Source organism: Archocentrus centrarchus, unplaced genomic scaffold (genome assembly GCF_007364275.1).
Source record: "Archocentrus centrarchus isolate MPI-CPG fArcCen1 unplaced genomic scaffold, fArcCen1 scaffold_26_ctg1, whole genome shotgun sequence".
Classification (NCBI taxonomy): domain Eukaryota; kingdom Metazoa; phylum Chordata; class Actinopteri; order Cichliformes; family Cichlidae; genus Archocentrus; species Archocentrus centrarchus.
The window spans coordinates 1168268-1183937 of NW_022060256.1; the positions used below are offsets into that span (position 1 = coordinate 1168268).

Consider the following 15670-nt stretch of genomic DNA (forward strand, 5'->3'; position numbering starts at 1 on the left):
CCTCACAGTACTCATTACTGCTGTATATGAACATGAATATGTGTTCAGTTACTGCAAACTATTTTAGGAGGGACTGGTCTAAAGGAGCAATCACACCTGGTGTCTGACTGATGGACACTGAAGGCAAACGAAGATCTGCTTTGTACTGCACGCTCCCATAAACAGTGGGGTGTTCACTCTCTCATGACGAGTGGGTACTTTTTACTCAGTTATGTGCCAGCATGTGACATTTTGTATTATAACTTATTTCATATCAAGTGTAAATATGCAATTTTACTCTTCTTTGAAGTAGTTGTGACAGACTATATTAGGGTAGTTTAGAACTTAGCACCCTGCAGTTGGTGCTCATGTCCTTTGAGCCTGAATGAAGCTCAGTCTGACCTAAAATGACCTTGACTGCTGAAGTCCTCCCTGCTCCCCTCTTCCCACACAGAACCAGATTTAATGATGTTTGAACTATTCAGATGTTTTGGTTAAAGCACATTCTTCAGTCTCAAATCCATCACACCTCACATGCTCTCCGTTGTTTGCTTTTAGAATCTGACACAAGTGCATTAGCAGCTCTGAATGATCGAGTTTCATCTTCCACGAGTATCTGTCTCCAAGCAGTCTGATCATATCTGTTATGGGTGGATGGTTTTCAAACCTCTCCATGACATCTGGACCCTCCTCTTTGGGATTTGAAATCAGAATGACTGAATGATCAAATGATCGATCACTGAAGAGTTGAAGGACTCTACAGAGTCTCAGTTTCTGCTCCTCAGTGAACTCTTCAGGCTGTAGAACCAGCAGGAACACATGAGGTCCAGGAGCAGAGAGGCTCACACAGTTTTCCACATGTTCCTTTAGTTTGTCCTCAGAGATGTTTGGATGAACCAGATCTGGAGTGTTGATGAGAACTATTTCTTTGTCCCTCAGCTGTCCTGTGACTCTCACACAGCACTCTGTTGTTTTCATAGTGTTGAACTTGGTGTCTTCAAGTAGGAAGTTCCCCACTGAGCTCCTCTCAGACCAGCTGTTCCCCAGCAGAACAACCCTCAGCTCACACACTGAAATTACAACAAATCAAATGAAATGAATAAAAGTAAAAACAAAGAATCTGATCAACTTAATACAATAAAAAGGAAAAAAAATGTTTTAACTAATGAGTTTTAATTCATTTTTCATTACCTGGCTACAGGAACAGGTAACATCACCTCTCTGGTGATGAAGGAGCCTCTGAGCTAGTGTGTGAGGTTGAGTATCAGGTTGAAATAACAGTTGTGTACTTTTTTCACAGGACTGCATAAAGTCCTATGGAAACTTTCTTTTTTTGCATGGTTGTATTATAATAGTTTATCAACTATTGTGGAATTATAGTCATTTTTCCCCTGATACCCTATTTTATGGGACTCAAATATAATCAGACAGTTGACTTAAAAGCTGCTTCGTGGATATCTGTGGATTATTTTCTCTGATGTTGTCATGTAACAGGCAAGGCATCAGAGAAAACATATAGAGAATAATAGAGAAAAACTTTCTTATATCCTGAGGGGTAAAAACATTCTGGAGAGCTTAATAACACAAAAAGGCCTGAGTGTTGTCAAAGAGTTTGAGATCCCCAAGGCTTCATCCACCTGGGACAGTCTAAGGGACTTAATATTCATCTCTGGGATAGCTTCAAAATCATAGCATTAAGAAATATATATACACACGTGATGGCATTAATGGTAATTTTGTTTGAAATGCCATATTTAGAATTAACAGGTGGAATAAAAGTAATGATTCTATAATGATTCTGAATGAGAAAAAGGCAAAGATATTATGAACAGGAAGTCAGTGTGATCACCATGCATAGACAGTTAAAAACAGGAAGTAAATGTGGTGCAAAAGTGATCTCAGCAGGAGTGGGGGGGCGGGGTGTGAAAGAGTATAAAAAGTGGTTATAAGACTTTTCTTCTCTGCTCACTCTGCTGTGCTGGATTATGGACTTCAGGGAAACTAGGAGACTTTGGATGGAGTCGCTACTTCCTCTTCTGATCCACATCCATTGCAGCTGAGGAGAAAGTGTTGATTTGGGCCTGGCAGCATTTCTCTCTCCTCCTGTCTCCTCTCCAAACCAGTGGCAGTTATTTAAGCAGTATCATTATAGTGCTGATTATAACTGACGTGTTCATCAGTGCACGCAGGACCATACAAATATGTCCTTTCAACCCAATAAGGAAATGAGTCCTGTTATTTTACTTGGCATAAAAAAAGCTTCACTTCCGGTGACCCTGCCGGGTGAGTTTCAGAGCCTCCAATCAAACCTTCACAATCGCTTAAAAACCCAGATTTTATGTGTTACAGGCACAAATACTTATAAATAAATAAATAAAATTCCCTGCCTGTCGGATCACCTCTGAATGCTCTTACATGCATCGTCATGACAGCATACAAACAGTGATTATTCTTCACTGCCTGGTATTTGTCAAAGGTGAGTTAGTTTATTTGCTGTAAACAGCAATAAAGCTGAGGTTTTTTTAGTTTACATCTGTCTCTGGAGTCTTACATTTGGGTCCACACTCTGCCTGCCACACCACTATATATGACGGGCCTATTTAAACATCTGAGCTTAAAAAAAAAAAAAAGAAAGAAAGAAAAATAAATAAACATCTGAGATCATTAATTGTTAACAAATAATCAAAAAAAATTAAATCCCTGCACCATCTAGGTCAGTCTCATCATCATTCTGACTACAAACTGCAGCAGTATTGACAGAACACTCCAGACTGTGTTCACATAAAAGGCAAAACATCACAAATGGAACGATGAACTTGGAACATCTTTCAAGACTTCTGCTATCAAACTGTGCCATGAAAATCCATACAGTTACAGCGATCTGACAGCAGGAGGATTATTATTAGGACAATTCACAGAATGCAAACTAGAAAAAAATTCACTGTCATTTTGTTAAAAGACTGAAACAGTGGCGCTGATATAGCTGCATATCAGTGTGAAAAGCTTAAGGCATTGCTGAAAAAACTCTTCAGGACCTTCTTCTCAAGCATTCACAAAATTTTCTGTAAACTTGACCTCTGACCTTGATGTCACCAAATTTCAAAGTCATCCAAGATTTTTAACAGATGCGCCTGAAGTATCACTCTGAAAATCCTGACTGACTTCTTTCTTGAGTTGTTGTGTTGATGAAGCTGAAAGTTGCCTGCCCACCCAGCAGTGGCGAGATTAGGACTGTCCATCCTTTTTCAGACCCAACTGTAATCTGAATATTCATATTTATGTGTTCAAACATTACTGTGTTTCTGCTCTGTATGGATATTATTTCAAGGATTTCAATGATCTGATTTCCAGTGTTCATTTCTATTCTTTCTTTTTCCAATAATTAGTGTTCAGTGTCCCAAACTCACTGTCAGGTGGTAAGAACTCATTGCTGTTCCAGCGCTTGGTGGGAAGCCTGTCTTCAGTCACTGCAACAAAAACAACATTTTAGTCATTTAGTTCTCCTTCTGTTTATTGACTGGAGCAAAGATTTAACAGCCAAAAACCTGATGAGTTAAATCTTGTACCTGTGCTATACTACAACCCATACTGTAACAGATCATGAGAAGCACTGTGAAATTAGGAAGATCTTCTATCTTAATATTTTAGATTAGATTCAACTCATTGTCATTGTGCGCACAAGGCACACAACAAAATGCTCATTCCAGATCACTCATCCAGAGACGAGCATCTGCAGTCATGCAGCCAGAGACCGGCGCTACCATTAGGCAATGTGGTTTAAGTGTCTTGCCCAAGGACACAATGCAGCGCAAGGACAGGGGCTTGAACCTGCAACCTTCTAGCTGCAAGGCAAGCCCCTACCCAAGCGCCACTGCACATTGAAATACAAAAGAGACACATTTGTTTTGCTTTTGTTTGTATTTTGTTTTATCAGAAGTGTGATTATTATTTCTGATTTTGTTTCATGTGTGGCTCCATTATTACACCACATTTATGACATTATTTCCTGTTATTGTTCTGTTTGGTTTTGGTTTTATTAGTTAATTACTTGGTGTTCAGCATTCGGTCTAATCAGGTCTCTTTAAAATGTGCGTTTTTATTAATGTAACTGAAAACAAAGCCTCTTGGTTCCATCATTGTAATCACAGATGGGCTCATGCCCTTTGACCTTTCATAGTGTTATTTTTTCAGGTATTAACAAAGAAAAAACAGTCTTTATCTCTGTTATATGTGTTGTATATGAACAACACATATAACAGAATAATCTAACATACAGTTTAATTACAATATAAGACACTATTTAAAATTGTGTGTGTCCTTTCTTGTAAAATACTATCAAAAACAGTTATTATCCAACCTGATGTTCAAACTGTGTCTTTATTCTTTCTGAGATTAGTTTCACCAAAAAAACAGAAACATGATATGATATGATATGATATGATATGATATGATATGATATGATATGATATGATATGATATGATATGATATGATATGATATGATATGATATGATATGATATGATATGATGGGAGTGAAGAGAACAAAGAGAACAAAGTTCAGAGAAGTGAAAGAGGTTCATGTTCACCAGCTTCACTTCTTCTTCTTTAGTTTTTCATCAAACTGAAGGCCTGAACACTTCATCGTCTGTGTGAGATGTAACAGTGTGTTATCAGAATAATAACGACTGAGTGCGCTCACCAGCTTCTGCACTGGCCATAATGACTCTGCTGCAATCATCAGCTGGAAGGAAGAAAAAAAGAGACTAACTTCAATAATAAGTGACAACAAATGAAAACATGATTTATGAAGAAGAGGTGAACACTTGTGTTTTCATACAGTGACCTCTGATCTCAGAGACTTCTTAACAAGCTCTGTCCTCCAACATCCGCAGAGGAAAAGCATAAAAACTTCAGGAGTCTGTAACACGTTCTCAGCTACAGCACAACAAGTAAAAGTCTCTCAAAGAAACCTGAAAGTGCAGCTCAGGATAGAAACTGATCTGCACACGCAGGAGTCGCTCTGTTATTCTCAGTCAAACCTCTGTATTCTGATCAGCTCAGGAAGGAGAAACAAACGTGACACAGAGGTCACAGCCTGTGTTTGTGTTTCAGCTCTCAACCCCACAGATGCAGCTTTATTCACACTAACACACCCAGCAAGGAAGGCTGGCCTGAGGTTACTGATCACCACAGCGGTCTCAGTCATGGTGGTGCATTGCGAGCCATCTGAACACTACACACTCTGTTTGTTCTGATTTGATGCTATATAAATAAAACTGAATTGAATCAAAGTTCTTTCAGCCTCAACAAGTATTCAAGTCGTCACATAATCTCCAACACAATCCCAACATGACAGACATTTTTCAGTCAGTGACTGATTATAGCACGACTTGACCACTGGGCAGTGTGTTATGCATATAAAGTTTTATGCAGATAAGTTTGAGTTAAACAGTTTGTTACTGTTTGATACAGTAACACACTGTAAATGTTTCCAGTTCAAGAAAACTAATTACTGCCCACAAGAAAGATGGAGACTGCGTTCCACGTTCTGAGTTTGAAGCTTTTTTTTAACATTATGTTTCATGCTTGGCTTGTTCTTTGTTCCTCAGAGTTTTGTGTTCCAGCTTGGGTTCCCGTTTTGTTTTTCGTGATTAAATTTTTAGCTTAGGTTGTGTTTTCTTTTGTATTTTGTAATTATAGTTATCATGTATAGTTACTTTCCTGCAGTTGTTTTCCTGCCCTCCTCTGTTCAATGTGTTAAGTCTGCATTTTTAGATGTTAGATAATATATATCACACACATATTAGACATAATATTTTTATTGCTAAGAAAATCTACAGAGCCGATTATAAACGTGTTTAAGTACAAAAAATAGCAAACTCATGTCTAATTGGGATTTCAGTTATAAAAAAAGATGAACTTCTGTAAATTCATTTCCTGCATTCTGACCTTTGAGAGCAACTTTATGAGTGAGGAAATGAAACTGTCAGTCAGCTGATTCAAGTGCAGCAGGAGAGAAACTCAGTTTGTTGATGAAAATTCAATTCAATTCAATTTTGTTTATATAGCACCAAATCACAACAAACAGTCGCCTCAAGGCGCTTTGTTTTGTGGGTAAAGACCCGACAAAATCTGCCGACTCCCTCAGCTGTCTGCTTTGCTTTGGTTCAGAGCCTCATCAACCCTTCGTGGGGCTCACACTGTTAGCTTACTACTAGCAAAACTCAACTAACTTCTGAATAACAGGCACATAGCCACTGGCCTCATTGTTGTTAATTTATGTTTGCTTCACAAACAGCCTTTCAGTGTTTCAAATGATTTACTGTCTATTACTTTGTAGGGTTGGGAAGCAAAAGGTCGCTGGTTCAATTCCAGCTGGAGACACAAATCCCCAACAGGGTTACATCAGGAAGGACATCCAGCATAAAACTCTGCCAAATTAAAAACATGTGGAGCTACCTGCTGTGTTTCTACTTTATTAAAATATCAACAGGTTCTTCACTGAGATTAATTCCACGGACACTCACAGTTAGGTCGTAGTCTCTGGCTGCTGTGCTGCTGAGATCTTACATCATCTTCCTCTGCAGAGATGCAGCCAGAATGACAGTTTCAGGACTTATTTCAGGAAAAAGAGCAACAACAAGAAAAACATGATTTAATGCGACTGCAGAGGTCCTGCATTAGTGCTGCTGCAAAGCACAAAGTTCAGCCTAATGAAGAAGGTTCATGTAACCCAGCTGACATTCTTTGTGTTTTTACATTTTATCTGAACGTTTCCAAGCTGCAGGTCTGAAAGGCTCATCATCTGTGTGATATGACTGACTGAACTGACCAGGTGCTGACTAGGTCTATCCTGCAACATTAAACCATCTGCACAGTCGCTATAAATATAAAAACTTCAGGATGCACTTCCAGCACCTTCTGAGTCACAGCAGAACAAACAGATTTTATTTTTTCTGTTTCACTGTTTAAGGGTTAATGTCCAACAACTGGAAACTCTAAATAGTCAATGGCTGGGGCCACAGCTAAGATTTAAGCTCACTTTCATAGACAGGTGTATGTCCTTTACTCTGTAAAACCTTCATTAATGTCTTATTAAATTGGACTTGAAAAGACTTTACTGTCCTCTGAGACCTTTTCTTCTTCTTTTGTTCTAACCACAGAAATCTTTTTTTATTAACAGCATAAATAATCACATGGCTAAAGGGTGTCATCGAGTTCCTCTTCAAATGTTACATTTTATAGTCAAATAAAAATTCAGCAAATCACTCAGAAGTTAAGTTCATGGTCAGTCAGAGTATTTCTGAATAGAATTAAAATAAATTACTCTGTTTAAAGTGAATCGAAAAACTGGTTCCAGATCTGTGACATTTCACCAAAATAATATGAACACAGACAGATTACTCACCTGATGATTAGTGTCATATTTGATGTAGTTATGCGCTCAATCACCAAGTTCCTGATAAATCCACTGATTGATCTGTTCAGTTATTCTTGCATTTCTGTTTCTAAAATCTTGTCGCATTTGAATAATGAGCTGAAATTCTTGATGTGAGAAAAGTTTGGAATGAAAGTGGAAGCCTGCCGAGTCTCTGCAAAGTGCTGACTCTACAGATTTCTTTCTTTTTTTTAATTACTGGCCCCAACAATGTTTCCGTGCAGCAGGCGGAGGAAAGGAATGCAGCTATTTTAATTAGATTAATTATTATTTGTTATTGAACATTTAAGCATATGAAGTATTTTCTATTGTTTATACTCATTTTTTTTTCACAAAAAAGAATCACCTTTTCTCCAGTTTGCTTAGTTTTACTCAGTTCAACTTTATTCATGCACCTCTAAATGCAAGACCAAGACATGTAACGTAAATATAAATGAATGAAACCGGATGTCACACCTAAGATTATCTGTTAAACATGAAGCAGTGAAACCTTTATAAAAGGGATACAGTAAAAAACTGTACCCTTTTAAATGTATGAGATAATTTTCACTTTTTTATGAAGAACTGAATATGTTCATCAAACAGACATCATCTCTCTGGAGACCATGACCATAACTACTGATGATGACACAGAGGTCTGGACCTCAGTGTTTTATTGTATCTGCTTTTGATTATTCAGGCAAATAAATTGCTTTTTTGAGGGCTTAAACATGCCCAAAAACTCGTGAAATTTTGCACACATGTCAGGTCTGGTGAAAATTTACATATTTTAATGGTTTCAGGCATGGCCCTTTCAAAATGGCTCTGCAGCACCACCTTTAGTTCTGCTACAACAGAGTCATAAAAAGTTTTCAGGAGTGCCCCCAGCACCCCAAAGAACCTAAGTCTCCTGTCTCCTGAGCAGGTAGTCTGTTCTGGCCTTTCTTATAAAGTGCAGTGTTGTCTGACCAGCCCAGTTTATTATTCAGGAGAACACCCAGGTACCTATAAGATGGAACCCTATCAATGTTCATTCCCAGGATATTCACCGTTTGGTAGAGTTGGCACTTTTACTCTCATTTTGATGTTTATTTATTGCAGATTATACTGTTCTCTTGCTGCTATAACACAATAATGTACTTTGTGGGATCAATTATTCATCTATGGCTGCAAATGAAAAAATGGAGAGAAATGGACGGAACAAGCTGACTGTCCTCAAACATCAGAGCATCCTTGCTTTCTGCACTAATCCTGCTGCAGTAACTAGTTACTCAATAACTACAGTAGATGAAGGCCAAAATTAGATTAAAATTCATGTTGTTTTTTAGCTTCATGCTCAGTGTAATAAAAGCAGGAATGTTTTATACTAACAGCACTGTTTGTATCTGCGTGCTTTATTGTTTGTCTGTAGAAAATGTGCCCAAATCATTCTGCAGTCTTTCTTACTGCTGTGAAGTCCACAGAAGCAGCGACTCTATGATCAACATTTTTATACACTTTGCCTTACAGAAGCCTGGTTGCAGCAGGAGGAAACATCCCTTCTCAGAGTGATGTTGAAAAGCTATAATCCACACATTTACTACTTCTAGGCTGGACTATTGTAATTCATTATTTTCAGGCTGTTGTAAAAACTGAAAAGCCTTCAGTTAATCAAAAACACCACAGTGAGAATAGTAATGGACTACTCAATTCAATTTTATTCCATTTGGCATCACAGCAAACAGTTGCCTGAAGGCATTTTACAATTGTAAGGTAAAGACCCTACAATAATTACAGAGAAATAATCAGGCCCCATCTTATCTTAAAGGCTTCATAGTACCGTATCACCCCAATGAAGCACTTCACTCTCAGACTGCTGGCTTACTTGTGGTTCCTCGGATACTTAAGAGTAGAATGGGAGGCAGAGCCTTCAGCTCTCAGGCCCCTCTTCTGTGGAACCAGCTCCCAGCTTGGATTCAGGAGACAGACACCCTCTCTATTTTTAAGATTAGGCTTAAAACTTTCCTTTATGATAAAGCTTATAGTTAGGGCTGGATCAAGTGACACTGCACCCTCACTTAGTTATGTTGCTTTAGGTTCAGACTGATAGGGGCTTCCTGTGATGCACTGAACCTTTCTTCACCACTCACCTTTTCACTTCCCATTTGTTTATATACTACTGATGCATATCATTACATATTGTCTTCTCTCTCCCATAGTATGTGTTTTGTCCTTGTCTCTGCTTTCTGTCTTCAATTTCCCATCACCAGCAACCGATCACAGCAGATTGTTGCCCCTACCTGAAACTGGTTCTGCCAGATGTTTCTTCCTGTTAAAAGGAAGAGACCTTCCCAGTGTCACCAAGAGCTGCTCATAGGAGATGGTCTGATTGCTGGTTTTTACCTTACAGAGTTACATTTCACAGTTCTTAAAAGTCAAATGAACAGTATTTGAGTTTGAGTTTTCCATGGTTACATGTAATTATCTTCCCTCTATATCTTCACTTTATACCCAAACACTGAGCAATCTGGAACAAAACATGGTTTGATCAGTTCTTAACATATTTCACATATTTTAGTGTTTAGTGTTCATTCTATAAAAGCTGAATAGTGGATGGGTTATGTCCTTTGCAATGTTGCAGGCAGTGCTGTAGCAGTAAGACTTGTGTTTGTCCTCCAAAGGAAGCAGAGGGAGTTGAATGATCTTTTGTGCAGATTTTATGATCTAGTGGAGAGCTGCTTCGTCAGCTGTTGTGTAGTATGTAGGGATGCTTTCTATTGAACAGTAGTTAAGAAAGAGACTCTCTTCACTTCCTCTCTGGGTATTTCCAATGGTTGGAGCTTTCCTTGGTGATGCCTAAAATCTATGCTGAGCTCTTTCATCGTCTTGATGTTTAGTGTCAGATTGTTATCGCACCACTCAGTCAGTATGTGCACGTCATCTCTGTAGGGAGTCTAACTGCCGTCTAAGATGATCTGTCATGTCATCTGCAAATTTGATTATAATATTTGAAAGGTAAGAAGGAGTACAGTCAGAAGTGTAGAGTGAGTAGAGGAGAGGACTCAGCACACACCCCTGTGGTGCTCCAGTGCTAAAGGTCAGGGATGGGGAGATGTTTGGGTTCAGTCTCACTGCCTGTGGTCAACCAGTGAGATCTTGTACCTACATGCAGTTGTTTGCTGAGACCCAGTGTCAGCATTATTTTGATCAGGGATGATGGTGTGAAATGCAGAAGTGTAGACCACAAGAGCAAACCTGTGTAAGTCCCTGTCCATTCCCTGGTTGACTGCAGTGTTTATGGTGTCTGTTGATATGTATGCATATTGCTGTGGGTCTAAACAGGACAGAATTGTGGATGTGATATGGCCCAGAACAAGTCTTTTAAAGCACTTTGCTATAAAGGTTGTTAAGTGCAACTGGCCTGTAGTCATTCAGCGAGGTGATGTTGGTCTGCTTGGGTATTGGGATGATGGTGGCAGTTTTTAGGCATGCAGGTACAGTAGTATGTGTCAAAGAAAGGTTTAAGATGTCAGTGAAAACTTCTGGGATGTCATCTGGACCTGCAGCCTTTCTAACAAACCTCGTGTCTGCAGGGTAAGCCTGCTGTCAGCAAAATCCGGTTGGAGTGAGGTAATATTCTCCTGGCTCTGATCTGGTGAAGAAATGTTTCAGTTCCTCAGCCAATGAGGAACAGCAACAGTCACCTCAAGGCACTTTATACTGTTAGCTAAAGATCCTACAATATCCTACAATAATACAGAGAAAACCCCAACAATGAGACGACCCTTCTATGAGTGAGAATTTGGTGACTGTGGGAATGAAAAACTCCCTTTTAACAGGAAGAAACCTCCAGCAGGCTTGGGGAGGGACAGTCATCTGCTGTGACTGGTTAGGGGTGACAGGAGGGAGATAGAACAAGAAACATGCTGTTGGAAGAGTCAGAAATTAATACTGATTAAATGCACAGTGGGGTATAAACAGAGAGAGAGAGTGAAAAGAGGTGAACGAAGCAGAAACACTCAGTGCATCATGGGAAGCCCCCAGCTGCCTAGGTCTGTTGCAGGGAGGGTTCAGGGTCACCTCTAACTATAGATTTGATCAACAACAAAAAAATTAAGCCTAATATTAAACATAGAGATGGTGTCTGCCTCCTGAATCCAGACTGGGAGCTGGTTGATTCTAGAGAAGAGGACACAGGCCTACATTTAAGTGCTGGTAGCCCCAAGTCAGCTGAACACTGTCTATCAGTGATGGCAGTATCCGTGCACTAATTGTTTGTGTAAACACACAGGCCACCCCCACAGCTCTTACTGGAGTCCTTGCATCTGTCGCTGCATGTATGGCATCCCAGCTGTCATAGGGCGAGAGGCAGGGTACACCCTGAACAGGTCGCCAGCCTGTCACAGGGCTAACACAGAGATACAAACAACCTTTCACACTCACATTCACACCTGTTGGCAATTTAGAGTAGCCAATTAACCTAACCCCGTTAAGTGCCTGTCTTTGGAATGTGGGAGGAAACCCACGCAAGCACGGGGAGAACATGCAAACTCCACACAGAGACGGAGAGGCCTGGGCCAAGGTGGAATCGAACCCAGGCCTTCCAGATGGTATTCTATCTGCGAGGCAGCAGTGCTAACCACTGCACCACCATGTTGCACTGCATAACTTCAGGTGTCTAAAAAAACATACAGGCAGGAATAATAGAAAATTAAAAAGTAACAGCCACCATGTTGGTGCAAGGCAAATTCAGCTTTACATGACCTTTATATGTGTAAGCATGCTGCTGTACTAGTGTAAAGTTATTTTGCTGCCTATTTTGCTTGATTCATGCATGAACTCTGCATCATATCAGAGTGCACTCAAGATAATGTGAGGTCACTTGAATCCACAAAGGAATGGTTCACGAAGCAGAAATGGAGGTTTGCAGACTGGCCTTTGGCTTTTGGACTGCACTGAAATGTTGATTTGAAAACAAACACAAAGCAAAAGCATCCGTTCAGCGTGGAGCACAGTTCAGAAACAGCTGTTTAATCATACATGAGCTTCAGTGGGGTTATCAAAAGTTAAGTTCACATAAGATTCTGATGTTCACGTCCCAAAACATACAGTTTAGATTTATTTTAAATATAACATAAAGTTCAGAGATATTTGATATATATTAAAAAATCCTGACTCCACATATCTCCAGTTTCTTTGTTAAACTCCACAATAGATTTGCTGTCATCAGATCGATCCCTTTTATTGATTTAGTGAGATGCTTTGATGTTTATTAAAATCACAGATTTCAAAGCAGTTCCTTTATAACAGGCACACACACACACACACACACACACACACACACACACACACACACACACACACACACACACACACACACACACACACATACACACACACACACACACACACACAGACAAGAAAGAACACGTGAGTTTTTCTTGTTTAATGTTAACCCCTTCAATAGGAAAAAAGCCCACCAGTGCCATAATAATCACCAAAAATAAGCCCGCAGTTAGCTGTGAAAGAGGAATCAAAACAATAGTTCTTTTTGACAGGACAGATTACAACTGAGTTATCACAAAACATGAGAGACTAGTTAAAACCACATACCAACACAGTCAGATAAAGAGCCAGGCTTTTGTAAAGTGTGGCTACTTTGCACACTTTGATTCCTCCAAATCTCATAAAAAATTACAAGGTAGTCTGCAAATCATCAAACATGGAGGGTACCCAAGTTAATACAGGAAATCTGATCTGATGGCTCCTTTTAGTGCCACAGTGATGGTAGTGCAGTCATTGTCAGGAATTAAAACTCACCTCACTCTCAGTTACAATGCTGATTATATTCACCGCAGATGGAGTTATTGTTCTTATTATACAGTGTCCCGTTTATAGAGGATCTTCTTGTCAGAGTGCACAACATAATGAAATGTTAAGAACACAAGCGCAGTAGAAAGAGACCACACAGTCAGTGTCAAACAAGGTGAGAGAAGGAGGCACCCGCGCCATGTACATTCCTCTTAATTAGTGACATCAAAGAAAAGGCCAACTGCTCACCCACCACCACTTACCTCACTCAGTTCTCTGTTATTGCCATTAAAAAAACATATACATGGCAGTCTATAGCTGCCTTGATATTCAAAATTAACCAGTCGTCTTACCACAGAAAAATAGGCTGTATCACATTTCCAGCATCCCAGCATGCTCTCAAGGCAGGCCTAGTTTGATAGAGTAACAAGTGCCCTGTGGTTAGGGTCTTTGATGAGGAGTGGCTCCAACCAGCTCAGAGAAACCAAGTCAAACAGTCAAACACCTGGTTTTTAACATCAAAGACAGAAACTCACATACATTCTCAAAAGAAACAATATGCAAACCACCCTCGGTCCAAATGTAAGCCGTCCTGCTGCTGAGTCTCTATCTGCAGCCTGGGCTTTGCAAGTCACAGGAGCTCACCTAAACCACCTCAGTCCCACCGTGGGTGATGAATTTGAGGCCGAATTACTGAGCTACAAGTGAAATGTTCGATGGTGCAGAGAGTTTTGGTCCTCTTCAGGATTGCAGCTCCATCCCTTCAAGGGTGCAGAGCTCAGGCCAATGGTGTCCCATTGGTTATCCCTCCTCTGTCACTCTGTCACACCCCTCTTCACTCTCATTTTGAAGTGGCTCATTTTAACAAAGGGTGTCTGTGTTGAAGGAGAGCTGCACCTGCCAAACACGGCACACACACACACACACACACACACACACACACACACACACACACACACACACACACACACACACACACACACACACACACACACACACACAAAATGGTGAAAAAAAAGTGAGTCTAAAGGCCAACAAAATGACTCCCTGACTTTGCGTTAGTCCTGTGATAGACTGGTAATCTGTGTAACCCGTCTCTGTCGCCTTATTGCAGCTAGGATGGTCTAAGATCCTCCAGTTAACACCACTGTCAGTGGTGTTAGACGGTTAGCTCTCTTTAGAAGCCATCGTTGCATGGCAATCAAACATTAATAGCATTTATTTTTCATTTTAGAAGTCTAGAGGAAACAGTGTTTATTTATCTGTTTATTTGATAAACAGATTGTTTACTCTCCAGCTGTCTGCTGGAGGCGACTGTTTGTTGTGATTTGACGCTATATAAATAAAATTGAATTTAATTGGTGGAAAGCTACTCCAATCTTTACACTTATTTTGCTGCTGTTATCATTTTTTTCTTCCCTGAAGTTTGTGCTGGTGGTGATGAGGGTCACTTTTCAAGTGTTTAAAACTTCTCCTCTAGAATACCTGCCGTTCTACGTTAGTATCAGTGCTTCCATGTGTTGCTGCATTTCCTCCTCTTCTCATATTGGAGAGCAGACTGGAAGCTACACTGACTTGCTGCACCACCTTGGGGTACAAATTGGTACTGCATGAAAGTATTTCCCCAAGTACAACATACTGTATTTTTTTGTCACATTTTACAATCTTTTCATATTGTTTCAAAAACGAGGGGCTGTGTAGCTCTGTGCACCCCTTCCTCTACAATTCATGTTTGCAACAAAATTTCAAAAGAGTAAAAATAAAAAAATCCAGCTAGGATCCGCTCACCCTCTCCTCTTCAAAGCTAATGAGTCCTTCATCATCATCACTCTCCAGCTCCTCCGGTGCTTCACTGATCAGAGCATTGAGTTCTGTGTTGGTCGGTCGAGACTTCAGCAAGTTGAAGATGCGCTGCAGGGGGGACTGTCCGCTACCCAGGGGCAACACATCCTGCTGCTCCAGGTTGTCGCTCTGCTTTTTGGCAAAGTTAACAAACACCTGGCCAAAAAAAAAAAAAAGGCTGCTTTATTTAATTCATTGATTTCCATTTTTTCTCTGATATCTTGCATGAAGCTGTGTCACTCACATTGTCCAGAGTAGTCTGACTGACAGAGTAATCCTCGATACCCAACACCTCCACCACCTGCTCCATCTTACTGAAGACCTGAGCCAAGGAGATGTGCTCAGATTTCAGCTGATACTGGACCTTGGTGTGGTGACGCTCCTGCAAACATAACAACATGAATCCGTTTACATGAACTCAGGTCTGTAGGTCTCAGCTGTAATATTGTAAAATGTTGTAAAAAGTGTACATGCAGAAAGTTGAAGTCACTTAAAATACTGAGTGAAAACGATCTGCTGGATCAGAAATGAAAAGAAGCAGAAACGTAGATTGTTTTCACCCAGAATTTTAAGTGACTTCAACTTTCTGCACTTTTTAAAGTGTATTTGAGCCATCTAAAAAAACCGAATTGAACTAAACTGA

General features: G+C 40.0%; 2 protein-coding genes across 2 annotated transcripts in view; both read right to left on the reverse strand.

Moving 5' to 3' along the window:
• Window positions 1–436: 436 nt before the first annotated feature.
• On the reverse strand, window positions 437–6579 carry LOC115775924 (GTPase IMAP family member 2-like). The gene is made up of 4 exons (XM_030723449.1): window positions 6506–6579; window positions 4678–4719; window positions 3387–3446; window positions 437–1049 (listed from the first exon to the last, which is right to left on the reverse strand). The coding sequence occupies exons 2-4, from the start codon at window positions 4694–4696 to the stop codon at window positions 457–459; spliced, it is 672 nt and encodes a 223-aa protein (XP_030579309.1). The 5' UTR covers window positions 4697–4719; window positions 6506–6579; the 3' UTR covers window positions 437–456.
• Window positions 6580–12751: 6172 nt separating this feature from the next.
• Window positions 12752–15670, reverse strand: part of abca2 (ATP-binding cassette, sub-family A (ABC1), member 2) — a 104936-nt gene continuing 102017 nt past the window's right edge. The window contains 3 exon segments of the mRNA XM_030723442.1: window positions 12752–14082; window positions 14974–15183; window positions 15272–15409. Of these exon segments, the coding sequence (XP_030579302.1) occupies window positions 14047–14082; window positions 14974–15183; window positions 15272–15409 (384 nt within the window). The 3' untranslated portion in view covers window positions 12752–14046.